At 43.4% G+C, this 26,677-nt stretch overlaps 1 protein-coding gene across 1 annotated transcript; it reads left to right on the top strand.

Moving 5' to 3' along the window:
* The first annotated feature begins 963 nt into the window (after positions 1 to 963).
* Positions 964 to 17,916, top strand: LOC112236701 (cholecystokinin-like). Its single transcript, XM_042310387.1, has 4 exons — positions 964 to 1,088; positions 4,411 to 4,531; positions 4,837 to 4,977; positions 17,735 to 17,916. Exons 2-4 carry the CDS (start codon positions 4,411 to 4,413, stop codon positions 17,869 to 17,871), a joined length of 399 nt encoding a protein of 132 aa, XP_042166321.1. The 5' UTR covers positions 964 to 1,088; the 3' UTR covers positions 17,872 to 17,916.
* The last annotated feature ends 8,761 nt before the right edge of the window (positions 17,917 to 26,677 follow it).

The raw sequence follows: 26,677 nt of genomic DNA, 5'->3' as shown, positions 1-26,677 counted from the left end.
GCTGTAATATGACATTTGAAATTACTCTATTCTTTAGAAACTTTTGTGAGTAATATTTACTCTTCATTTCTGATCATTTATTTCACTTTTGTTTATTATCTATTTCAATTGCTTTGGTAATGTAAACATATGTTTCTCATGCCAATAAAGCCCTTGAATTGAGAGAGAAGGAGAGAAGGAGAGAGATAACAAGAGAGAGAGAGAGAGAGAGAGAGAGAGAGAGAGAGAGAGAGAAAGAGAGAGAGAGAGAGAAGAGAGGAGAGAGAGAGTGAGAGAGAGTGAGAGAGAGAGAGAGAGAGAAAGAGGGAGAGAGAGAGAGAAAGAGGGAGAGAGAGAGAGTGAGAGAGAGTGAGAGAGAGTGAGAGAGAGTGAGAGAGAGAGAGAGAGAAAAGAGGGAGAGAGAGAGAGAAAGAGGGAGAGAGAGAGAGAGAGAGAGAGAGTGAGAGAGAGTGAGAGAGAGAGAGAGAGAGAAAGAGGGAGAGAGAGAGAGAAAGAGGGAGAGAGAGAGAGAGAGAGAGAGAGAGAGAGAGAGAGAAAGAGGGAGAGAGAGAGAGAGAGAGAGAGAGGGGGAGAGAGAGAAAGAGGGATGGTCAGAGAGAGAGAGGGAGAGAAAGAGGGATGGTCAGAGAGAGAGAGAGAAACAAAGAAAGAAAGAAAGAAAGAAAGAGAGGGAGAGAGAGAAAGAGGGATGGTCAGAGAGAGAGAGAGAAAGAGGGATGGTCAGAGAGAGAGAGAACACGACCTTGTAAAAATGGCTGTGGAGCAGTAGATCCAGCTATGTACAACTGATTGCAGTCCAGGAGGTTCTCTGGTCTGGTCATATAAATAATACCCCCTAGAGGTTCTAATGGGCATCACCAAGCTCACACACACACACGCGCACGCACACGCGCACACACACACGCACACACACACAAACTGCGTCATCATTGAGGTAAAAGCTTACACAAAACGCACACACACATACACACAGTGTGGAGAGCAGGGGTGTATATAAGGGGTGTCTCTCTGAGCGGAGAAGTTCCTTCATCCCTTTCTCACACACACTCCTCCAACACTCTCTCTCTGTCTCCATCTCTTTACTGAAGGTAAGAACAGTACTTATTCTCTCTCTCTGTCTCCATCTCTTTACTGAAGGTAAGAACAGTACTTATTCTCTCTCTCTGTCTCCATCTCTTTACTGAAGGTAAGAACAGTACTTATTCTCTCTCTCTGTCTCCATCTCTTTACTGAAGGTAAGAACAGTACTTATTCTCTCTCTGATTGTTTTTCTCGTTTTTTTCTTATTCGTAAATGTAATTAAGAACAAATGAATTACCTAATTGTCTGTAAATAGTAGTTCTTGAGTCAGGTACGAGAACAAGAACTTTGGAGAACAATCTTTTTTTATTTTTTATGAATCCAAATGGAATATTTTCTTGTTAAGTTGAGTTTTATCAAGTAGATAATTGATGTAACTTGGACTGCTGTGTCTATAATGATTGATCTGTTGAAGTGTGAAGATAACTGATGTAACTTGGACTGCCGTGTCTATAATGATTGATCTGTTGAAGTGTGTAGATAACTGATGTAACTTGGACTGCTGTGTCTATAATGATTGATCTGTTGAAGTGTGTAGATAACTGATGTAACTTGGACTGCCGTGTCTATAATGATTGATCTGTTGAAGTGTGAAGATAACTGATGTAACTTGGACTGCCGTGTCTATAATGATTGATCTGTTGAAGTGTGAATGATCAGCTGAAGTGCAGCTTTATTGATTGTACCAGCTGCCGGCGATCTCACCGATCTTCCACATAGACCTCTTCACAGACTGCTATCAGAAATCACAACATTACTTACCTTTGTTTCATTTGATCTTTTATGGTAAAAATAAGTCCATTTTCCATAGATCAACTTTAGTGTCTATTCTATTCTTGATTAGCTCATTTTATTTTGAGTATTCATCTGGAAAAGAAGTTTGGTAATTCATGAATAATTTTACTGGATGTGTGAAAGTAGCCTTGAATGGGAAGGGAGGGACAATTGCAACTAAGTGCCTCCAGAACAGTCAATAACAATATTACATCACTAATGCCTCTGTGGGATATTCTTTCAGTAAATCAGTTGCGTGGTAATGTAGCTTGGTTTTTAATAGAGTTGTAACATAGCTTGGTTTTTAATGGAGCAGCACTGAAACCAATGTGGTTTGGTTTGAGTGGCTCTCTAAATGTTGGAACATCCAACCACATCATCGTGTTACTGCAGGATGTGGGAGGAGAGAAAGGAGAGAGAACGAGAGGGAGAAAGAGGGAGAAAGAAAAGAGAGAAAGAGGGAGAAAGGAGAGAGAAAGAGAGGGAGAAAGAGGGAGAAAGGAGGGAGAAAGAGGGAGAAAGAGGGAGAAAGAAAGAGAGGGAGAAATGAGAGAGAAAGAGAGGGAGAAAGAGGGAGAAAGAGGGAGAAAGAAAGAGAGGGAGAAATGAGAGAGAAAGAGAGGGAGAAATGAGAGAGAAAGAGAGGGAGAAAGAGGGAGAAAGAGGGAGAAAGAAAGAGAGGGAGAAATGAGAGAGAAAGAGAGGGAGAAAGAGGGAGAAAGAGGGAGAAAGAAAGAGAGGGAGAAATGAGAGAGAAAGAGAGGGAGAAATGAGAGAGAAAGAGGTAGAAAGGAGAGAGAAAGAGGGAGAAATGAGAGAGAAAGAGGGAGAAAGGAGAGAGAAAGAGAGGGAGAAATGAGAGAGAAAGAGAGGGAGAAATGAGCGAGAAAGAGAGGGAGAAATGAGAGAGAAAGAAAAAAGAGAGAAAGAGAGGAGAAAGGAGAGAAAGAGAGGGAGAAATGAGTGAGAAAAGAAAAAAGAGAGAAAGAGGGAGAAATGAGAGAGAAAGAGAGGGAGAAAGAAGAAAAGGGAGAAAGAAAGGGAGAAAGAAAGAGAGAGGAGAAATGAGAGAGAAAGAGAGGGAGAAATGAGAGAGAGAGGGAGAAAGAGAGAAAGGAGAGAGAAAGAGGGAGAAATGAGTGAGAAAGAGAAAAAGAGAGAAAAGAGAGAGAAAGGAGAAAAAAGGAGAGAAAGAGAGGGAGAAATGAGTGAGAAAGAGAGGGAGAAAGGAGAGAGAAAGAAAAGAGAGAGAAAGAGAGGGAGAAAGGAGAGAAAAGAGAGGGAGAAAAGTGAGAAAGAGAGGGAGAAAGGAGAGAGAAAGAAAAGAGAGAGAAAGAGAGGGAGAAAGGAGAGAGAAAGAAAAGAGAGAGAAAGAGGGAGAAAGAAAAGAGAGAGAAAGAGGGAGAAATGAGAGAGAAAGAAAATAGAGAGAAAGAGGGAGAAATGAGAGAGAAAGAAAATAGAGAGAAAGGTAGAAATGAGAGAGAAAGAGGGAGAAATGAGAGAGAAAGATGAGAGAGAAAGAGAGGGAGAAAGGAGAGAGAAAGAAAATAGAGAGAAAGAGGGAGAAAGGAGAGAGAAAGAGAGGGAGAAAGGAGAGAGAAAGAAAATAGAGAGAAAGAGGTAGAAATGAGAGAGAAAGAGGGAGAAATGAGAGAGAAAGAAAAAAGAGAAAGAGAGGGAGAAAGGAGAGAGAAAGAAAAGAGAGAGAAAGAGGGAGAAAGGAGAGAGAAAGAGAGGGAGAAATGAGAGAGAAAGAAAAAAGAGAAAGAGAGGGAGAAAGGAGAGAGAAAGAAAAGAGAGAGAAAGAGGGAGAAAGGAGAGAGAAAGAAAATAGAGAGAAAGAGGGAGAAAGGAGAGGAAGAGAGGGAGAAATGAGAGAGAAAGAGGTAGAAATGAGAGAGAAAGAGGGAGAAATGAGAGAGAAAGAGAAATGAGAGAGAAAGAGGGAGAAAGGAGAGAGAAAGAGGGAGAAATGAGAGAGAAAGAGGGAGAAAGGAGAGAGAAAGAGGGAGAAATGAGAGAGAAAGAGAGGGAGAAATGAGAGAGAAAGAGGGAGAAATGAGAGAGAAAGAGAGGGAGAAAGGAGAGAGAAAGAGAGGGAGAAATGAGAGAGAAAGAGAGGGAGAAAGGAGAGAGAAAGAGGGAGAAATGAGAGAGAAAGAGGGAGAAATGAGAGAGAAAGAGGCAGAAAGGAGAGAGAAAGAGGGAGAAATGAGAGAGAAAGAGGGAGAAATGAGAGAGAAAGAGGGAGAAAGGAGAGAGAAAGAAAATAGAGAGAAAGAGGGAGAAAGGAGAGAAAGAGAGGGTGAAAGGAGAGAGAAAGAGGGAGAAATGAGAGAGAAAGAGGCAGAAAGGAGAGAGAAAGAGGGAGAAATGAGAGAGAAAGTAAAGAGAGAGGTAGAAAGGAGAGAGAAAGAAAAGAGAAAGAGAGAAAGAGTAAAAAGTAGAAAGAAGCAGTTTAACCATTTCCACCTTTCTCTTGCAATTCTCCCCTCTCTCTTCCCTTCTCTCTCCCCCTCTCTCTCTCTCTTCCCTGCTCTCTCTCTCCCCTAGATGACTGCAGGGTTGTGTATGTGTGTTCTGCTGGTGGTCCTGTGCACTAGCTGTTCAGGACGGACCCACTTCTCTCCCCCCCTCCAAGAGGGCAGCCCTGCCCTGCCCCCTCCCTCTGAAGGTAGGAACAGGAAGAGGTGCCACATCCGGATGTTGAATGCATTTCTATCAACGATAAAACACCTGAGCGGGGCTTGATTTGTCTTTCCCGGTACATAAAAAACAATGGATACGTTTTCGTTGAAACCGGTACCGTGATGATATGAATGTTTACACTTTTTTATGGCAAATCATGTGCTCTAGAAAGACGCTATAAAAGGTTTCATTCATGATATTATCATGATTTCTTTATGTCATTTAGTTCCGTCAAAACAACCCAAGACAGTTAACAAATGCTAACAAGGTGGTTTGTATTTCCTTTCATAGCACGTCTGGAAACCAAAGCCCACTTCCTCTCCGAGCCATACCTCAGACATACTCACTCCTCTCCTTTGGTCAATACCAACTCATATAAGGGAGAAGCCAAACTCATTGAACTGTTGGCTAGACTCATCTCCTCACAGAAAGGTGAGTTTAAATAAATGTAATAAAAAATACGGCCTACCAAAAGGCCTCCTGCGGACAATTTTGCCCTATAAAAATATAGGACAAAACAAACATCATGACAAGAGAGACAACACAACACGACATAAAGAGAGACCTATAAGACGAGAATGTGAGTGAGAGTGTGTGAGTGTGAGCGTGTGTGTGTGTGTAGAAAGATGAAAGAGCTCACATTGTTCTCTTCAAATGAACATTTTCTGAAGTCCCTTTAGAACCTCTCTTTCTCTGGTTGCTATGACAGTGACAGTGAGTTAAAGTCCCTTTAGAACCTGTCTCTATTTCTCTGGTTGCTATGACAGTGAGTTAAAGTCCCTTTAGAACCTGTCTCTATTTCTCTGGTTGCTATGACAGCGAGTTGAAGTCCCTTTAGAACCTGTCTCTATTTCTCTGGTTGCTATGACAGCGAGAGTGAGTTGAAGTCCCTTTAGAACCTGTCTCTATTTCTCTGGTTGCTATGACAGAGAGAGTGAGTTGAAGTCCCTTTAGAACCTGTCTCTATTTCTCTGGTTACTATGACAGTGAGTGACAGAACCTGATTTCTCTGGTTGCTATGACAGTGAGTTGAAGTCCCTTTAGAACCTGTCTCTATTTCTCTGGTTGCTATGACAGCAACAGTGAGTTGAAGTCCCTTTAGAACCTGTCTCTATTTCTCTGGTTGCTATGACAGTGAGTTGAAGTCCCTTTAGAACCTGTCTCTATTTCTCTGGTTGCTATGACAGTGAGAGTGATTTGAAGTCCCTTTAGAACCTGTCTCTATTTCTCTGGTTGCTATGACAGAGAGAGTGAGTTGAAGTCCCTTTAGAACCTGTCTCTATTTCTCTGGTTACTATGACAGTGAGTTGAAGTCCCTTTAGAACCTGTCTCTATTTCTCTGGTTGCTATGACAGTGAGTTGAAGTCCCTTTAGAACCTGTCTCTATTTCTCTGGTTGCTATGACAGTGAGTTGAAGTCCCTTTAGAACCTGTCTCTATTTCTCTGGTTGCTATGACAGCGACAGTGATTTGAAGTCCCTTTAGAACCTCTCTCTATTTCTCTGGTTGCTATGACAGAGAGAGTGAGTTGAAGTCCCTTTAGAACCTGTCTCTATTTCTCTGGTTACTATGACAGTGAGTTGAAGTCCCTTTAGAACCTGTCTCTATTTCTCTGGTTGCTATGACAGTGAGTTGAAGTCCCTTTAGAACCTGTCTCTATTTCTCTGGTTGCTATGACAGCAACAGTGAGTTGAAGTCCCTTTAGAACCTGTCTCTATTTCTCTGGTTGCTATGACAGTGAGTTGAAGTCCCTTTAGAACCTGTCTCTCTTTCTCTGGTTTCTATGACAGTGACAGTGAGTTGAAGTCCATTTAGAACCTGTCTCTATTTCTCTGGTTGCTATGACAGTGACAGTGAGTTGAAGTCCCTTTAGAACCCGTCTCTATTTCTCTGGTTGCTATGACAGTGAGAGTGAGTTGAAGTCCCTTTAGAACCTGTCTCTATTTCTCTGGTTGCTATGACAGTGACAGTGAGTTGAAGTCCTTTTAGAACATGTCTCTATTTCTCTGGTTACTATGACAGTGAGTAGAAGTCCCTTTAGAACCTGTCTCTATTTCTCTGGTTGCTATGACAGCGAGAGTGAGTTGAAGTCCCTTTAGAACCTGTCTCTATTTCTCTGGTTGCTATGACAGTGAGTTGAAGTCCCTTTAGAACCTGTCTCTCTTTCTCTGGTTGCTATGACAGTGAGAGTGAGTTGAAGTCTCTTTAGAACCTGTCTCTATTTCTCTGGTTGCTATGACAGTGACAGTGAGTTGAAGTCCCTTTAGAACCTGTCTCTATTTCTCTGGTTGCTATGACAGTGAGAGTGAGTTGAAGTCCCTTTAGAACCTGTCTCTATTTCTCTGGTTGCTATGACAGTGACAGTGAGTTGAAGTCCTTTTAGAACATGTCTCTATTTCTCTGGTTACTATGACAGTGAGTAGAAGTCCCTTTAGAACCTGTCTCTATTTCTCTGGTTGCTATGACAGCGAGAGTGAGTTGAAGTCCCTTTAGAACCTGTCTCTATTTCTCTGGTTGCTATGACAGTGACAGTGAGTTGAAGTCCTTTTAGAACATGTCTCTATTTCTCTGGTTACTATGACAGTGAGTAGAAGTCCCTTTAGAACCTGTCTCTATTTCTCTGGTTGCTATGACAGCGAGAGTGAGTTGAAGTCCCTTCAGAACCTGTCTCTATTTCTCTGGTTGCTATGTCAGAGAGAGTGAGTTGAAGTCCCTTTAGAACCTGTCTCTATTTCTCTGGTTACTATGACAGTGAGTTGAAGTCCCTTTAGAACCTGTCTCTATTCCTCTGGTTGCTATGACAGTGAGTTGAAGTCCCTTTAGAACCTGTCTCTATTTCTCTGGTTGCTATGACAGTGAGTTGAAGTCCCTTTAGAACCTGTCTCTATTTCTCTGGTTGCTATGACAGCAACAGTGAGTTGAAGTCCCTTTAGAACCTGTCTCTATTTCTCTGGTTGCTATGACAGTGAGTTGAAGTCCCTTTAGAACCTGTCTCTCTTTCTCTGGTTTCTATGACAGTGACAGTGAGTTGAAGTCCCTTTAGAACCTGTCTCTATTTCTCTGGTTGCTATGACAGTGACAGTGAGTTGAAGTCCCTTTAGAACCTGTCTCTATTTCTCTGGTTGCTATGACAGTGAGAGTGAGTTGAAGTCCCTTTAGAACCGGTCTCTATTTCTCTGGTTGCTATGACAGTGACAGTGAGTTGAAGTCCTTTTAGAACATGTCTCTATTTCTCTGGTTACTATGACAGTGAGTAGAAGTCCCTTTAGAACCTGTCTCTATTTCTCTGGTTGCTATGACAGCGAGAGTGAGTTGAAGTCCCTTTAGAACCTGTCTCTATTTCTCTGGTTGCTATGACAGTGACAGTGAGTTGAAGTCCTTTTAGAACATGTCTCTATTTCTCTGGTTACTATGACAGTGAGTAGAAGTCCCTTTAGAACCTGTCTCTATTTCTCTGGTTGCTATGACAGCGAGAGTGAGTTGAAGTCCCTTTAGAACCTGTCTCTATTTCTCTGGTTGCTATGACAGTGAGTTGAAGTCCCTTTAGAACCTGTCTCTCTTTCTCTGGTTGCTATGACAGTGAGAGTGAGTTGTTGATCCAGATGGCTGGTGTTTGTGAAAAGAAACCTGTAGTTTGTACATGTGTGAGCAGGTATATCTTTTCGGGTCTTTCCTTCTATCTTCTTAAATGTATCTGTTTTGTCAGTGATAGTATCTCTATAGACACACATACAGAGAGAACAGACAGAGAACAGACAAAGAACAGATAGAGAACAGACAGAGAACAGATAGAGAACAGATAGAGAACAGACAGAGAACAGATAGAGAACAGATAGAGAACAGACAGAGAACAGATAGAGAACAGATAGAGAACAGACAGAGAACAGATAGAGAACAGATAGAGAACAGATAGAGAACAGACAGAGAACAGATAGAGAACAGATAGAGAACAGATAGAGAACAGATAGAGAACAGACAGAACAGATAGAGAACAGATAGAGAACAGACAGAACAGATACAGAGAACAGACAGAGAACAGACAGAGAACAGACAGAGAACAGACAGAGAACAGACAGAGAACAGACAGAGAACAGACAGAGAACAGATAGAGAACAGATAGAGAACAGATAGAGAACAGACAGAGAACAGATAGAGAACAGACAGAGAACAGACAGAGAACAGATAGAGAACAGACAGAGAACAGATAGAGAACAGACAGAGAACAGACAGAGAACAGACAGAGAACAGACAGAGAACAGATAGAGAACAGATAGAGAACAGACAGAGAACAGACAGAGAACAGACAGAGAACAGATAGAGAACAGATAGAGAACAGACAGAGAACAGATAGAGAACAGACAGAGAACAGACAGAGAACAGACAGAGAACAGATAGAGAACAGATAGAGAACAGACAGAGAACAGACAGAGAACAGATAGAGAACAGACAGAGAACAGACAGAGAACAGATAGAGAACAGACAGAGAACAGACAGAGAACAGACAGAGAACAGACAGAGAACAGACAGAGAACAGATAGAGAACAGACAGAGAACAGATAGAGAACAGACAGAGAACAGACAGAGAACAGACAGAGAACAGACAGAGAACAGACAGAGAACAGACAGAGAACAGACAGAGAACAGATAGAGAACAGACAGAGAACAGACAGAGAACAGATAGAGAACAGACAGAGAACAGACAGAGAACAGACAGAGAACAGACAGAGAACAGATAGAGAACAGACAGAGAACAGACAGAGAACAGATAGAGAACAGACAGAGAACAGACAGAGAACAGACAGAGAACAGACAGAGAACAGATAGAGAACAGATAGAGAACAGATAGAGAACAGATAGAGAACAGACAGAGAACAGATAGAGAACAGATCTCTCTCAGATAAAGACGGGTCATTGAAAGAGAGAGAGAGAGAGAGAGAGAGAGAGGGAGAGATAAAGACGGGCCATTGAAAGAGATGGAGAGAGAGAGAGATAGACAGGTCATTGAAAGAGATGGAGAGAGAGGGAGAGATAAAGACGGGTCATTGAAAGAGATGGAGGGAGAGAGGGAGAGAAAGACGGATCATTGAAAGAGATGGAGAGAGAGAGATAAAGACGGGTCATTGAAAGAGATGGAGAGAGTGAGAGAGAGGGAGAGATAAAGACAGGTCATTGAAATAGATGGAGAGAGAGGGAGAGATAAAGACGGGTCATTGAAAGAGATGGAGTGAGAGAGAGCGAGAGAGACGGGTCATTGAAAGAGATGGAGAGAGAGATAAAGACGGGCCATTGAAAGAGATGGAGAGAGAGAGGGAGAGATAAAGATGGGTCATTGAGAGAGAGAGAGAGAGATAAAGACGGGTCATTGAAAGAGATGGAGAGAGAGAGGGAGAGATAAAGACGTGTCATTGAAAGAGATGGAGAGAGAGAGGGAGAGATAAAGACGGATCATTGAAAGAGATGGAGAGAGAGAGATAAAGACGGGTCATTGAAAGAGATAGAGAGAGAGAGAGGGTGAGAGATAGACGGGTCATTGAAAGAGATGGAGAGAGAGGGAGAGATAAAGACGGGTCATTGAAAGAGATGGAGAGAGAGAGGGAGAGATAAAGACGGGTCATTGAAAGAGATGGAGAGAGAGATAAAGAGAGAGAGAGAGAGAGATAAAGACGGGTCATTGAAAGAGATGGAGAGAGAGAGGGAGAGAGAAAGACGGGTCATTGAAAGAGATGGAGAGAGAGATAAAGACGGGCCATTGAAAGAGATGGAGAGAGAGAGGGAGAGATAAAGACAGGTCATTGAAAGAGATAGAGAAAGAGAGATAAAGACGGGTCATTGAAAGAGATGGAGAGAGAGATAAAGACGGGCCATTGAAAGAGATGGAGAGAGAGAGGGAGAGATAAAGACAGGTCATTGAAAGAGATAGAGAAAGAGAGGGAGAGAAAGACAGGTCATTGAAAAAGATAGAGAGAGAGAGATAAAGACAGGTCATTGAAAGAGATGGAGAGAGAGCGGGAGAGATAAAGACAGGTCATTGAAAAAGATAGAGAGAGAGAGATAAAGACAGGTGATTGAAAGAGATGGAGAGAGAGGGAGAGAAAAAGACAGGTCATTGAAAGAGATGGAGAGAGAGAGATGGAGATGGAGAGAGAGGGAGAGATAAAGACAGGTCATTGAAAGAGATGGAGAGAGAGAGAGGGAGAGATAAAGACAGGTCATTGAAAGAGATGGAGAGAGAGAGATGGAGAGATAAAGACAGGTCATTGAAAGAGATGGAGAGAGAGCGGGAGAGATAAAGACGGGTCATTGAAAGAGATGGAGAGAGAGAGAGAGATGGAGAGATAAAGACAGGTCATTGAAAGAGATGGAGAGAGAGAGATGGAGATGGAGAGAGAGAGAGAGATAAAGACAGGTCATTGAAAGAGATGGAGAGAGAGAGAGGGAGAGATAAAGACAGGTCATTGAAAGAGATGGAGAGAGAGAGAGATGGAGAGATAAAGACAGGTCATTGAAAGAGATGGAGAGAGAGAGAGATGGAGATGGAGAGAGAGAGATAGAGAGGAAGTAACAATCAGATGAGCTCCTGCATTTTTCAGCATTTTCTTTAAAAAAGATAGATTAGGAGTTAGATAAACTTAGATTTTTTGTCAGGAACACATACTGGATTCTACCCTCTACAACATAACCCCTACTTCAAATCAAAACTTAAAACCTACAACCTGATTTTGGACGGAATTACGGAATCACCTGGAAGGTTCACAACTACCAAGATTTGTTTCTCTATACAGCAAATTCTCTGGAAAACAACAGAAACCTGAAAACACCATCCAACCTGGAACTGACTTGACACAGCTTCAAATAGCACCGACGTGTCAAGTGAGAGGTGTCAAAGCTCATTAGCCCAACAATGGCAGGAGAGTCACACAGTCTACCCCAACCAAATGGAGAGGCCTTAGAAGCTCCCTCCCGCTGTTCAGAGGTAATTAAAATACAGTACCCTGTGCATGTAAAGAATGATAAGTCAAGAAAAGATTACAAAATGAAGCTCCTTATGGAAAATCAAGAGACACTTTTTGCTGACTATTACAAAAATGGGAACATCAGCAACCTTATCTTCCACACAAACCATCCCCTGGCATGGCACAGTGCTATATTAGCACACTACCCCTCTGTTACGAGAGGGGGGATTAACGAGGGGTGGAAACTCAGAATACTTGACAACGAGGACTCTGAGTTAAGTAATATAAATATCTATAAGTCCGGAACAGTGATGGTACAACGTAACCACAAACAGTTTCAGCTGGACTTTCACCTAATCAAAGAATTAGCTCAGCAGGAGAAACTCTCCCTTGATAAAGATACCCTCACCCCGAGAGGATCAGACCAGACCTCTTCATTATGTAACCCCACAGATGAGCAACCCCCAGCGGAGGGTCAACCTCCCAGCACAGATTACCACTCCCTCATTGAAATGAAGGACAAATTCACCCAGCTGGAGATAAGGCAGGTGGAGCTGGAACAGCAGGTGATTACACTTCAGTCAGCACAGACCCAGACAACAGTCCAGCACAACAACAGCCCCTTAACCAGACCCGGAGAGCTGGAGGTGGACAGAGACATATCTGCACTTTGGACAGTGGTGAGACAAATACAACAGGAGAAAGAGGAGCAGAACAGAGCACTAGAGGAGAGTATCAGACTGCTGGTGGAGGAGAGGTTGAGGGGGATAGAGGAGAGGGTGAGGGGGATGGAGGAGAAGTTGAGGGGGACGGAGTGTGACAGAGAACAACCCACTAGAGAGGTGGCCACCCCCACAGAGAAGCCAGCAGAACAGCCCACCTCAGCACCAAACAAAAGTCTCGACACCACAGCAGAACAGTCCACACCAGACCCTGACCATAGAGTCGACATCACAGCACAACAGATAAATGAAGAACCCCAAGCCCAGAGGCTCTCACCCCTCTGAGCACCCCCTGTCAGCCACCCTGATAGCCCTTCTGACAACCCCCCACACCCACTGAGGACAAACACAAGACACAGATTGTACTACTTATGGACTCAAATGGGAAATATATAGAAGAAAAAAACTTTTTCCCAAACACAGTGTGTCTAAACTCTGGTGTCCAAACACTCAGCGCGCCCTAGACCTTCTGTCTGAGGCCAAACTAGGCTCACCCAGCCACATAATAATACACACAGGCACAAACGACCTGAGAGCACAGCAGGAAAGAGTGGCCACAGCACTGAAGGGAGTGATTGAAAAGGCTTCTTCTACTTTCCCCAACGCACAAGTGGTTATCTCCACCCTGCTACCACGAAAAGACTTCCACCCCGCCACAATACAGCGGGTAAATGCAAGTATTTCCCGTGACTGTGCCTCAAAACCAAACGTTTTCCTGGCCCACCACTCCACCCTGGACCTGAACAGCCTCTATGACCAGGTCCACCTCTACAAGGCAGCAGTGCCCACCTTTGCCCGGACTCTAAAGGACATCGCTCTCAAACGTATCCCCAACACTCCACACAGGAGCAACAGATCAATAGACACCCCACCCAGACCAGCGAGACACCCTCCCAGATCTGCAGGACCTCCCCCTGGACCTACACATAGAGGACCCACGCCAAGAGGAATTACATCCAGACCACAGTACACCCAGACACATCCACACCCCCACCCCAACCAATCAACACCCCCCACATCAACCATGCCCACACTCCATTTAGGCCCCCTCAGATCAGACCTATGCCACTCCTGCCCACCCCATGCACCCCACCCCCGCAAAGAGGGCCTCAACATGGAAGCCACACATACGCCCAGGTAGTGAGCGGGCAAACAGTCCCAACCCCCACTCTCACACTCACCCAAGCCAATGGCATGTACCAGATGCTCAGCAGGCTCTGCTCACACTTACTGGCCTGAGGCCAAACCACGACCAACAACATTGGACACTCTATGGAACAAAAAGCCTTCACTATATTATCCTGGAATATCCAAGGCCTGAGGTCATCTGCCTTTGGCCTAAAGAGCAGAAACCCGGACTTCAAAGAAATCGGTAATACAGACATTGTCATCCTGCAAGAAACATGGTATAGAGGAGACGGACCCACTGGTTGCCCTCTAGGTTACAGAGAGCTGGTAGTCCCATCCACCAAACTACCAGGTGTGAAACAGGGAAGGGACTCAGGGGGTATGCTAATTTGGTATAGAGCAGACCTAACTCACTCCATTAAATTAATCAAAACAGGAACATTCTACATTTGGCTAGAAATTCAAAAGGAAATTATCCTAACAGAGAAAAATGTCCTCCTGTGTGCTACCTATATCCCCCACTAGAATCCCCATATTTTAATGAAGACAGCTTCTCCATCCTGGAGGGGGAAATCAATAATTTCCAGGCCCAGGGACATGTACTAGTCTGTGGTGACCTAAATGCCAGAACCGGACAAGAACCTGACACCCTCAGCACACAGGGGGACAAACACCTGCCTGGAGGTGACAGCATTCCCTCCCCCATATGCCCCCCTAGGCACAACTATGACAACATAACCAACAAAAACGGGTCACAACTCCTGCAGCTCTGTCGCACGCTAGGTATGTACATAGTCAACGGTAGGCTTCGAGGGGACTCCTATGGTAGGTACACCTATAGCTCATCTCTTGGCAGTAGTACTGTAGACTACTTTATCACTGACCTCAACCCAGAGTCTCTCAGAGCGTTCACAGTCAGCCCACTGACACCCCTATCAGACCACAGCAAAATCACAGTCTACTTAAACAGAGCAATACTCAATCATGAGGCATCAAAGCCAAAGGAACTGAGTAACATTAAGAAATGCTATAGATGGAAGGAATGCAGTTTGGAAACCTACCAAAAAACAATTAGGCAACAACAAATTCAATCCCTCTTAGACAATTTCCTGGGTAAAACGTTCCACTGTAATAGTGAAGGTGTAAACTTGGCAGTAGAAAATCTTAACAGTATATTTGACCTCTCAGCTTCCCTATCAAATCTAAAAATCTCAAATAGAAAACCGAAGAAAATTAACAATAATGACAAATGGTTTGATGAAGAATGCAAAAATCTAAGAAAGAAATTGAGAAACCTGTCCAACCAAAAACATAGAGACCCGGAAAACCTGAGTCTACGCCTTCACTATGGTGAATCACTAAAACAATACAGAAATACACTACGGAAAAAGAAGGAACAGCATGTCAGAAATCAGCTCAATGCAATTGAAGAATCCATAGACTCTAACCACTTCTGGGAAAATTGGAAAACACTAAACAAACAACAACACGAAGAATTATCTATCCAAAATGGAGATGTATGGGTAAACCACTTCTCCAATCTCTTTGGCTCTATAACAAAGAATAAAGAGCAAAAACATATACATGATCAAATACAGATCTTAGAATCAACTATTAAAGACTACCAGAACCCACTGGATTCTCCAATTACCTTGAACGAGTTACAGGACAAAATAAAAACCCTCCAACCCAAAAAGGCCTGTGGTGTTGATGGTATCCTCAATGAAATGATCAAATATACAGACAACAAATTCCAATTGGCTATACTAAAACTCTTTAACATCATACTTAGCTCTGGCATCTTCCCCAATATTTGGAACCAAGGACTGATCACCCCAATCCACAAAAGTGGAGACAAATTTGACCCCAATAACTACCGTGGAATATGTGTCAACAGTAACCTTGGGAAAATCCTCTGCATTATTATTAACAGCAGACTCGTACATTTCCTCAATGAAAACAATGTACTGAGCAAATGTCAAATTGGCTTTTTACCAAATTACCGTACAACAGACCATGTATTCACCCTGCACACCCTAATTGACAATCAAACAAACCAAAACAAAGGCAAAGTCTTCTCATGCTTTGTTGATTTCAAAAAAAGCCTTCGACTCAATCTGGCATGAGGGTCTGCTATACAAACTGATGGAAAGTGGTGTTGGGGGTAAAACATACGACATTATAAAATCCATGTACACAAACAACAAGTGTGCGGTTAAAATTGGAAAAAACACACACATTTCTTCACACAGGGTCGTGGGGTTAGACAGGGATGCAGCTTAAGCCCCACCCTCTTCAACATATATATCAATGAATTGGCGAGGGCACTAGAAAAGTCTGCAGCACCCGGCCTCCCCCTGCTAGAATCCGAAGTCAAATGTCTGCTGTTTGCTGATGATCTGGTGCTTCTGTCACCAACCAAGGAGGGCCTACAGCAGCACCTAGATCTTATGCACAGATTCTGTCAGACCTGGGCCCTGACAGTAAATCTCAGTAAGACCAAAATAATGGTGTTCCAAAAAGGTCCAGTCACCAGGACCACAAATACAAATTCCATCTAGACACTGTTGCCCTAGAGCACACAAAAACTATACATACCTTGGCCTAAACATCAGCACCACAGGTAACTTCCACAAAGCTGTGAACGATCTGAGAGACAAGGCAAGAAGGGCATTCTATGCCATCAAAAGAAACATAAATTTCAACATACCAATTAGGATCTGGCTAAAAATACTTGAATCAGTCATAGAGCCCATTGCCCTTTATGGTTGTGAGGTCTGGGGTCCGCTCACCAACCAAGACTTCACAAAATGGGACAAACACCAAATTGAGACTCTGCACGCAGAATTCTGCAAAAATATCCTCCGTGTACAACGTAGAACACCAAATAATGCATGCAGAGCAGAATTAGGCCGATACCCACTAATTATCAAAATCCAGAAAAGAGCTGTTAAATTCTACAACCACCTAAAAGGAAGCGATTCACAAACCTTCCATAACAAAGCCATCACCTACAGAGAGATGAACCTGGAGAAGAGTCCCTAAGCAAGCTGGTCCTGGGGCTCTGTTCACAAACACAAACACACACTACAGAGCCCCAGGACAGCAGCACAATTAGACCCAACCAAATCATGAGAAAACAAAAAGATAACTACTTAACACATTGGAAAGAATTAACAAAAAAACAGAGCAAACTAGAATGCTATTTGGCCCTACACAGAGAGTACACAGCGGCAGAATACCTGACCACTGTGACTGACCCAAAATTAAGGAAAGCCTTGACTATGTACAGACTCAGTGAGCATAGCCTTGCTATTGAGAAAGGCCGCCGTAGGCAGACATGGCTCTCAAGAGAAGACAGGCTATGTGCTCACTGCCCACAAAATGAGGTGGAAACTGAGCTGCACTTCCTAACCTCCTGCCCAATGTATGACCATATTAGAGAGACATATTTCCCTCAGATTACACAGATCCACAAAGAATTTGAAAACAAATCCAATTTTGAAAAACTCCCATATCTACTGGGTGAAATTCCACAGTGTGCCATCACAGCAGCAAGATTTGTGACCTGTTGCCACGAGAAAAGGGCAACCAGTGAAGAACAAACACCATTGTAAATACAACCCATATTTATGCTTATTTATTTTATCTTGTGTCCTTTAGCCATTTGTACATTTTTAGAACACTGTATATATATATAATATGACATTTGTAATGTCTTTACTGTTTTGAAATTTCTGTATGTGTAATGTTTAATGTTAATTTTTGTTGTTTTTCACTTTATATATTCACTTTGTATGTTGTCTACCTCACTTGCTTTGGCAATGTTAACACATGTTTCCCATGCCAATAAAGCCCTTGAATTGAATTGAATTGAATTGAGATAAAGACGGGTCATTGAAAGAGATGGAGAGAGAGAGAGAGAGAGATGGAGCGGTGTAATTGTGCCTCTGAACCTCATTAGTAAAAGCTGTTATTAATTCTATAACCAGACGGAGGGTTGGGCTTAGAACACTGGCCTCTGACACACACACACACACACACACACACACACAGAGAGATCATTCTGAGATCTGTGAAGTGCCTTGGCTCAAAGGAAGCATGTGAGAGGACTAGATGTAACATGCTTGACAGTTACACCTCCTACACTGACAGTGTGTGTGTGTGTGAGGTAGTGAGGGGAGTGATAAAAGCTCCACAGTGACACTAACACCATGGATATTACCATCAGTGTCAGGCTCGTCCTATATTACCATCACATGCCAGTCAAACCACCACGGTCAGATGTTACCAGTATCAGGCTCGTCCTATATTATCACACCAGTAAAAGATTTTTAAAAGATTTTTAAAAATCTTTTACTCCCCCCTCCCTCCTTGCTCCCTCTAGGTTACATCAGTGGGAACTCAACAGTGAAGAGCAGAGCCAGCGGTCTCAGTGCTAACCACCTGATAAAAAACCGAGACTACAACGGGTGGATGGACTTTGGCCGCCGCAGCGCAGAAGAAAACAAGCACTCCTCGTAGAAAAGTAGTCCCTCTCTACAAGAAAAGAACAAGTCACTGTCTCGTCATGAGAGTGTATTTATTCTGTATTTGATGTACATTTGTTTGTAAACACTATATGATGCAATATACAGCATCTACAGTGACAAGAAAAAGTTTGTGAACCCCTTGGAATTACCTGGATTTCTGCATAAATTGAGCATCAAATTTGATCTGACACAGCGTGCTTAAACTAATAACACGCAAATATTTGTATTTTTCTTGTCGATATTGAATACATAATTTAAACTTTCCCAGTGTAGGTTGGGAAAAGTAAGTGAACCCCTAGACTAATGACTTCTCCTGGAGCTAATTGGAGTCAGGAGTCAGCTAACCTGGAGTCCAATCAATGAGATGAGATTAGAGAATTTGGTTAGAGCTGCCCTGCCCTATAAAAAAAACACTCAAACATTTGAGTTTGCTATTCACAAGGATCATTGCCTGATGTGAACCAAGCCTCGAACAAAAGAGATCTCAGAAGACCTAAGATTAAGAATTGTTGACTTGCATAAATCTGGAAAATGTTATAAAAGTATCTCTAAAAGCCTTGATGTTCATCAGTCCACGGTAAGACACATTGTCTATAAATGGAGAAAGTTCAGCACTGTTGCTACTCTCCCTAGGAGTGGCCGTCCTGCAAAGATGATTGCAAGATCACGGCACAGAAAGCTCAATGAGGTTAAGAAGATTCCTAGAGTGTCAGCTAAAGATTTACAGAAATCTCTGGAACATGCTAACATCTCTGTTGACGAGTCTATGATACGTAAAACACTAAACAAGAATGGTGTTCATGGGAGGGCACCACGGAAGAATCCACTGCTGTCCAAAAAACCCATTGCTGCACGTCTGAAGTTCGCTAAAGTGCACCTTAATGTTTTACAACGCTACTGGCAAAATATTCTGTGGTCAGATGAAACTACAGTTGAGTTGTTTGGAAGGAACACACAACACTATGTGTGGAGAACAAATAGGCACAGCACACCAACATCAAAACCTCATCCCAACTGTAAAGTATGGTCATCATGATTTGGGACTGCTTTGCTACCTCAGGGCCTGGACAGCTTGCAATCATTGACGGGAAAATTAATTCCCAAGTTTATCAATACATTTTGCAGGAGAATGTAAGGCTATCTGTCCGCCAATCGACGCTCAACAGAAGTTGGGTGACGCAACAGGACAACGACCCAAAACATAAAAGTAAATCAACAACAGAATGACTTCAACAGAAGAAAATACACCTTCTGGAGTGGCTCAGTCAGAGTCCTGACCTCAACCCGATTGAGATGTTGTGGTATGACCTCAGGAGAGCAGTTCACACCAGACATCCCAAGAATATTGCTGAACTGAAACAGTATTGTAAAGAGGAATGGTCCAAAATTCCTCCTGACCGGTCTAATCCGGAACTACAGAAAAATGTTTGGTTTGAAGTTATTGCTGCAAAATGAAGGGTCAACCAGTTATTAAATCCAGGGGTTCACATACTTTTCCCACCCTGCACTGTGAATGTTTACAAGGTGTGTTCAATAAAGACATGAAAACATATCATTGTCTGTGTGTTATTAGTGTAAGCAGACTGTGTTTGTCTATTGTTGTGACTTAGATGAACATCAGATCAAATTTTATGACCAATTTATGCAGAAATACAGGTAATTCCAAAGGGTTCACATACCTTTTCTTGCTACTGTACATATGCCACATTTAGCAGAAAGGCTATTTAATGTTCTGCTTTTCTGTCCTGGCTTTTTGTCTGTTTATGGTTTTGGAGGGAATTGTATGGAATATAAAAAGGTCAGGTGTGGCTGGAAAGAGATTTATAGTTCTCAGTGAGACAAACCTGGATCAATACCTGGTCAGGTGTGGCTGGAAAGAGATTTATAGTTCTCAGTGAAACAAACCTGAATCAATAAAAGTTGAGAATGTACAGTATTTCAACAGAAGTTCCCAAAGATACACACACACACACACACACACACACACAAAAGTATGGACACACAGATAACAACTTACACACGCGTCAACCATATAATATACTCGTGGTATAACCTCAAGACTTTACACTAGAAATTAAAATAGTGAACAGTGGCCCATTATAGCACATCAAGTTGGTAGAATACACATCTCTACTCCTCTAGAACCACAGTCCTGCTGCTTTTCAGTTATCTCAATTAACCAATTACCATCATTAATTAAATTATTAAGGCCATTGATTGGTCAGAGAGTACACACACCTGGTTTCCCGGGTCTGAATCAGTCTCTGATTTAAAGGCAAGGATGAAAAACCAGTATCATGAATATTTAGGCCTGTGTATGCGCAGTGCTGATTTTAGCATATACAGTTGAAGTCGGAGGTTTACATACACATCAGCCAAATACATTTAAACTCAGTTTATCACAATTCCTGACATATAATCCTAGTAAAAATTCCCTGTCTCAGGTCAGTTAGGATCACCACTTTATTTTAAGAATGTGAAATGTCAGAATAAAAGTAGAGAGAATGATTATTTCAGCTTTTATTTCTTTCATCACATTCCCAGTGGGTCAGAAGTGTGGTGGTTAATTTCTGTATTATCAAATGAGGAGAGACAATCTTATCGCACAAGTCAGAGTTATAAGTAAACTGAATCTTTATTAGTGAAAGCTTTGCAATAGCGGTGACTTGTCGATGAATCAAAACCTCAGATGATTCGTTGACAGAGCCCCAACACAAAGATCCACCCCCTAGTCGACATAACAAACCACTGATATTAGGAACAGTTCACAAAGTGAGACTTTATAAATGAGAAAGGAGTATCCCGTAGCCAGATAGCATTCACTTTAAATTAGCGTTCAGTTTAGCCCCTAAGACGAGGTTCCTATCTCGTTCCTGTTACTCCTAGCACAAAAACAGCAACTCGACCAATGGCATAAATCAATTGTCAACTCAAGACACTAACACACACATCCCCCAAAGCCAAAGGAGGGAGTGACTGGCACACAAACATTGTGGAAACCAGTAATTGGTTCCCCATTAATCACACCATCCCTTCACATGGTTTAGAATAGGTACAGACACATTCACATATGAAGACAAATGTTCCCTCCTGTTCTCTACCCTTTCTGATATTCTGCATAGCACCAGGGACATGTGAAAGACAAGCCTGACCTCTCCTCTCTCTGGAGAGCCCCAGGTGACTGAGCCCCAGGTGACTGAGCCCCAGGTGACTGAGCCCCAGGTGACTGAGCCCCAGGTGACTGAGCCCCAGGTGACTGAGCCCCAGGGGACTGAGCCCCAGGTGACTGAGCCCCAGGTGACTGAGCCCTAGGTGACTGAGCCCCAGGTGACTGAGCCCCAGGTGACTGAGCCCCAGGTGACTGAGCCCCAGGTGACTGAGCCCCAGGTGACTGAGCCCTAGGTGACTGAGCCCTAGGTGACTGAGCCCCAGGTGACTGAGCCCCAGGTGACTGAGCCCCAGGGGACTGAGCCCCAGGGACTGAGCCCCAGGTGACTGAGCCCCAGGTGACTGAGCCCCAGGTGACTGAGCCCCAGGTGACTGAGCCCCAGGTGACTGAGCCCCAGGTGACTGAGCCCCAGGTGACTGAGCCCCAGGTGACTGAGCCCCAGGTGACTGAGCCCCAGGTGACTGAGCCCCAGGTGACTGAGCCCCAGGTGACTGAGCCCCAGGTGACTGAGCCCCAGGTGACTGAGCCCTAGGTGACTGAGCCCTAGGTGACTGAGCCCCAGGTGACTGAGCCCCAGGGGACTGAGCCCCAGGGGACTGAGCCCCAGGGACTGAGCCCCAGGTGACTGAGCCCCAGGTGACTGAGCCCCAGGTGACTGAGCCCCAGGGGACTGAGCCCCAGGTGACTGAGCCCTAGGTGACTGAGCCCTAGGTGACTGAGCCCTAGGTGACTGAGCCCTAGGTGACTGAGCCCTAGGTGACTGAGCCCCAGGTGACTGAGCCCCAGGGGACTGAGCCCCAGGGGACTGAGCCCCAGGGGACTGAGCCCCAGGTGACTGAGCCCTAGGTGACTGAGCCCCAGGTGACTGAGCCCTAGGTGACTGAGCCCTAGGTGACTGAGCCCCAGGTGACTGAGCCCCAGGTGACTGAGCCCCAGGTGACTGAGCCCTAGGTGACTGAGCCCCAGGGGACTGAGCCCCAGGTGACTGAGCCCCAGGTGACTGAGCCCCAGGTGACTGAGCCCTAGGTGACTGAGCCCCAGGGGACTGAGCCCCAGGTGACTGAGCCCCAGCTGAGGGAAGAAGTGCAACTGCCAACACCAGAGTCCAAAGGGATACATTCTACTAACAAGTATATCACATAAGCATATTATACAGATAAAACATCTTAATTATCTATGTTACCCAACTCATTATGATTCATCCGCCACAGAAGTTTACATACACTCAATTAGTATTTGGTCGCATTGCCTTTAAATTGTTTAACTTGAGTCAAACGTTTCAGGTAGCCTTCCACAAGCTTCCCACAATACGTTGGGTGAATTTTGGCCCATTCCTCCTGACAGAGCTGGTGTAACTGAGTCAGGTTTATAGGCCTCCTTGCTTGCACATGCTTTTTCAGTTCTGCCCACAAATTGAGGTCAGGGCTTTGTGATGGCCACTCCAATACCTTGACTTTGTTGTCCTTAAGCCATTTTGCCACAACTTTGGAAGTATGTTTGGGGTCATTGTCCATTTGGAAGACCCATTTGCGACCAAGCTTTAACTTCCTGACTGATGTCTTGAGATGTTGCTTCAATATATCCACATAATTTTGCTACCTCATGATGCCATCTATTTTGTGAAGTGCACCAGTCCCTCCTGCAGCAAAGTACCCCCCACAACATGATGCTGCCACCCCCCTGCTTCACGGTTGGGATGGTGTTCTTCAGCTTGCAAACCTCACCCTTTTTTCTCCAAACATAACGACATTATGGCCAAACAGTTCTATTTTTGTTTCATCAGACTAGAAGACACTGCTCCAAAAAGTAAGATCTTTGTCCCCATGTGCAGTTGCAAACCGTAGTCTGGCTTTTTTATGGCGGAATTGAAGCAGTGGCTTCTTCCTTGCTGAGTGTCCTTTCAGGTTATGTCGATATAGGACTCGTTTTACTGTGGATATAGATACTTTTGTACCCGTTTCCTCCAGCATCTTCACAAGGTCCTTTGCTGTTGTTCTGGGATTGATTTGCACTTTTCGCACCAAAGTACGTTCTTCTCTAAGAGACAGAACGCGTCTCCTTTCTGAGTTGTGTGACGGCTGTGTGGTCCCATGGTGTTTATACTTGCGTACTATTGTTTGTACAGATGAACATGGTACCGTCAGGCGTTTGTAAATTGCTCCCAAGGATGAACCAGACTTGTGGAGGTATACAATTTATTTTCTGAGGTCTTGGCTGATTTATTTAGATTTTCCTTTGATGTCAAGCACAGAGGCACTGAGTTTGAAGGTAGGCCTTGAAATACATCCACAGGTACACCTTCAATAGACTAAAATTATGTCCATTAGCCTATCAGAAGCTTCTAAAGCCATGACATCATTTTCTGGAATTTTCCAAGCTGTTTAAAGGCACAGTCAACTTAGTGTATGTAAACTTCTGACCGACTGGAATTGTGATACAGTGAAATAATCTGTCTGTAAACAACTGTTGGAAAAATGACTTATGTCATGCACAAAGTAGATGTCCTAACCGACTTGCCAAAACTATAGTTCAAGGTCAAGGTCCTAAATGATATCTTAACCGCCATCGATAAGAAACATTACTGTGCAGCCGTATTCATTGATCTGGCCAAGGCTTTTGACTCTGTCAATCACCACATCCTCATCGGCAGACTCGACAGCCTTGGTTTCTCAAATGATTGCCTCGCCTGGTTCACCAACTACTTCTCTGATAGAGTTCAGTGTGTCAAATCGGAGGGTCTGCTGTCCGGACCTCTGGTAGTCTCTATGGGGGTGCCACAGGGTTAAATTCTTGGACCGACTCTCTTCTCTGTATACATCAATGAGGTCGCTCTTGCTGCTGGTGATTCTCTGATCCACCTCTACGCAGACGACACCATTCTGTATACATCTGGCCCTTCTTTGGACACTGTGTTAACAACCCACCAGACAAGCTTCAATGCCATACAACTCTCCTTCCGTGGCCTCCAATTGCTCTTAAATACAAGTAAAACTAAATGCATGCTCTTCAACCGATCGCTACCTGCACCTACCCGCCTGTCCAACATCACTACTCTGGACGGCTCTGACTTAGAATACGTGGACAACTACAAATACTTAGGTGTCTGGTTAGACTGTAAACTCTCCTTCCAGACCCATATCAAACATCTCCAATCCAAAGTTAAATCTAGAATTGGCTTCCTATTTCGCAACAAAGCATCCTTCACTCATGCTGCCAAACATACCCTTGTAAAACTGACCATCCTACCAATCCTCGACTTTGGCGATGTCATTTACAAAATAGCCTCCAATACCCTACTCAATAAATAGGAAGCAGTCTATCACAGTGCAATCCGATTTGTCACCAAAGCCCCATATACTACCCACCATTGCGACCTGTACGCTCTCGTTGGCTGGCCCTCGCTTCATACTCGTCGCCAAACCCACTGGCTCCATGTCATCTACAAGACCCTGCTAGGTAAAGTCCCCCCTTATCTCAGCTCGCTGGTCACCATAGCATCTCCCACCTGTAGCACACGCTCCAGCAGGTATATCTCTCTAGTCACCCCCAAAACCAATTCTTTCTTTGGCCGCCTCTCCTTCCAGTTCTCTGCTGCCAATGACTGGAACGAACTACAAAAATCTCTGAAACTGGAAACACTTATCTCCCTCACTAGCTTTAAGCACCAACTGTCAAGAGCAGCTCACAGATTACTGCACCTGTACATAGCCCACCTATAATTTAGCCCAAACAACCACCCCTTTCCCTACTGTATTTAATGAATGTATTTATTTTGCTCCTTTGCACCCCATTATTTTTATTTCTACTTTGCACATTCTTCCATTGCAAATCTACCATTCCAGTGTTTTACTTGCTATATTGTATTTACTTTGCCACCATGGCCTTTTTTTGCCTTTACCTCCCTTATCTCACCTCATTTGCTCACATCGTATTTAGACTTGTTTATACTGTATTATTGACTGTATGTTTGTTTTACTCCATGTGTAACTCTGTGTCGTTGTATGTGTCGAACTGCTTTGCTTTATCTTGGCCAGGTCGCAATTGTAAATGAGAACTTGTTCTCAACTTGCCTACCTGGTTAAATAAGGGTGAAATAAAAAATAAAATAAAATAAAAATGAGCGAGCTAGGACGGACGTTGTCAATATAACTATTTGTTCAGCACTTTTGAAATGTACAGCACCAGAATTCAGAACATTTGGCAGTCTTACAGTATTCTCCCTGTACACCAAGTCAGAACCATAGGATAAATAATGGGGGGGCATATGAGCGGACAATAAAAGCTCTTACAATATTCAAATGATTACATCTCTCTAAAACAGGCTATAGGCTAATTAACAGGGGAAAAGGGACCAAATTATTAGCGTGATGCACATGGGCTACTAACAGCTTACTACACAACATACACTCAGTAACGTTATTACTTTCTAAGCTACAGTATACATATCTCCCTGTCATATTCCATCATTTATGCAGCAGCATACAATACATTTTAAGATTCCCTGTCACGATCGTCGTAAAGGGGAGGCCAAAGAGCAGCGTGGTGTGAATGCATGATTTAATGATTGACGAAAAACAGGAAGTGCACTGAACAAACTATACAATATAATAAGACGACCGTGACTGCTAATGAAACACTGTGCTAACATGCAACATCACATAGACAATAACCCATGAAATACCCCAAAAAGATGGCTGCCTAAATATGGTTCCCAATCAGAGACATCGATAAACAGCTGCCTCTAATTGAGAACCAATCTAGGCAACCATAGACATACATAAACACCTAGATGGTAAACAACCCCATAAACCTACAAAAAACCCTAGACAGTAAAAAACACATACATCGCCCATGTCACACCCTGACCTAACCAAAACAATAAAGAAAACAAAGAATACTCAGGTCAGGGTGTGACATTCACGTTGTTCTGCTGTGCTCACTTCCTTCCAAACCACTCATTGTTGAATTTGCCATTTCTATCTTGTTGTGTAATGTTTATGTCCAATGGCCGATGAGCACCGATATGGTTTATCTGTCATTTCTCTTCTTAATGTCTCTTCATATGACAAGGATTTGCTAGTAGATTTGACTTGATTCATGATGAAGACTGCTAGCTAAGATTTAGAAATTATGATGTTGACATGATCTGTCCAATCAAAGCTACTGTAGATATATCGTGATTTGACGTCATTTTATCTGTGACCAATGACCTTGACCCTTCTTGGATGGGTACCTCTAATGTCAGCAGCCGAAGGTCTAGAATTTTCGAGGTCTCCCCTTACACTTCGTGGTGACAGAGTTTCCCCATGTGTGACAGAACACTGAACTATTCACAGACCAAAAATAATCAGCACGTAGCAGGTAAATTGTGGGCCCACCTGCCCTAAATGACACACAGTGTGTGCGCAAGTCAAATCGTGTTTCCATAAAATGTTTGGGTTAAGTTATTGGTGGATTTAAGTTTCAGATTAAAATGCAGTAATTTACCAGTTTGCAATCATCCACGTGGATGTGATGTTCAGATGCTCATGAACAATACCTTTAGTTTATTTCCATATAGTAGACCTAATGTTTTCTATGTTTGAAATTGTTGTCTCTGAGCTCCATGTCCGTCAGTGTTTGGTGTCTC

Source organism: Oncorhynchus tshawytscha, linkage group LG31, assembly GCF_018296145.1.
Source record: "Oncorhynchus tshawytscha isolate Ot180627B linkage group LG31, Otsh_v2.0, whole genome shotgun sequence".
In the NCBI taxonomy this organism is placed as follows: Eukaryota; Metazoa; Chordata; class Actinopteri; order Salmoniformes; family Salmonidae; genus Oncorhynchus; species Oncorhynchus tshawytscha.
Note: the sequence above shows the minus strand (reverse complement) of the source record. Positions and strands in the feature narration are given on the sequence as shown.

Bases quoted from the DNA above. Each gene is read 5' to 3' on its own strand.
- LOC112236701 (XM_042310387.1), top strand. From the start codon at position 4,411: ATGACTGCAGGGTTGTGTATGTGTGTTCTGCTGGTGGTCCTGTGCACT. The intron at 4,532-4,836 runs GTAGGAACAGGA...TTCCTTTCATAG, and splicing joins CCTGCCCCCTCCCTCTGAAG to CACGTCTGGAAACCAAAGCC. The intron at 4,978-17,734 runs GTGAGTTTAAAT...TGCTCCCTCTAG, and splicing joins ACTCATCTCCTCACAGAAAG to GTTACATCAGTGGGAACTCA.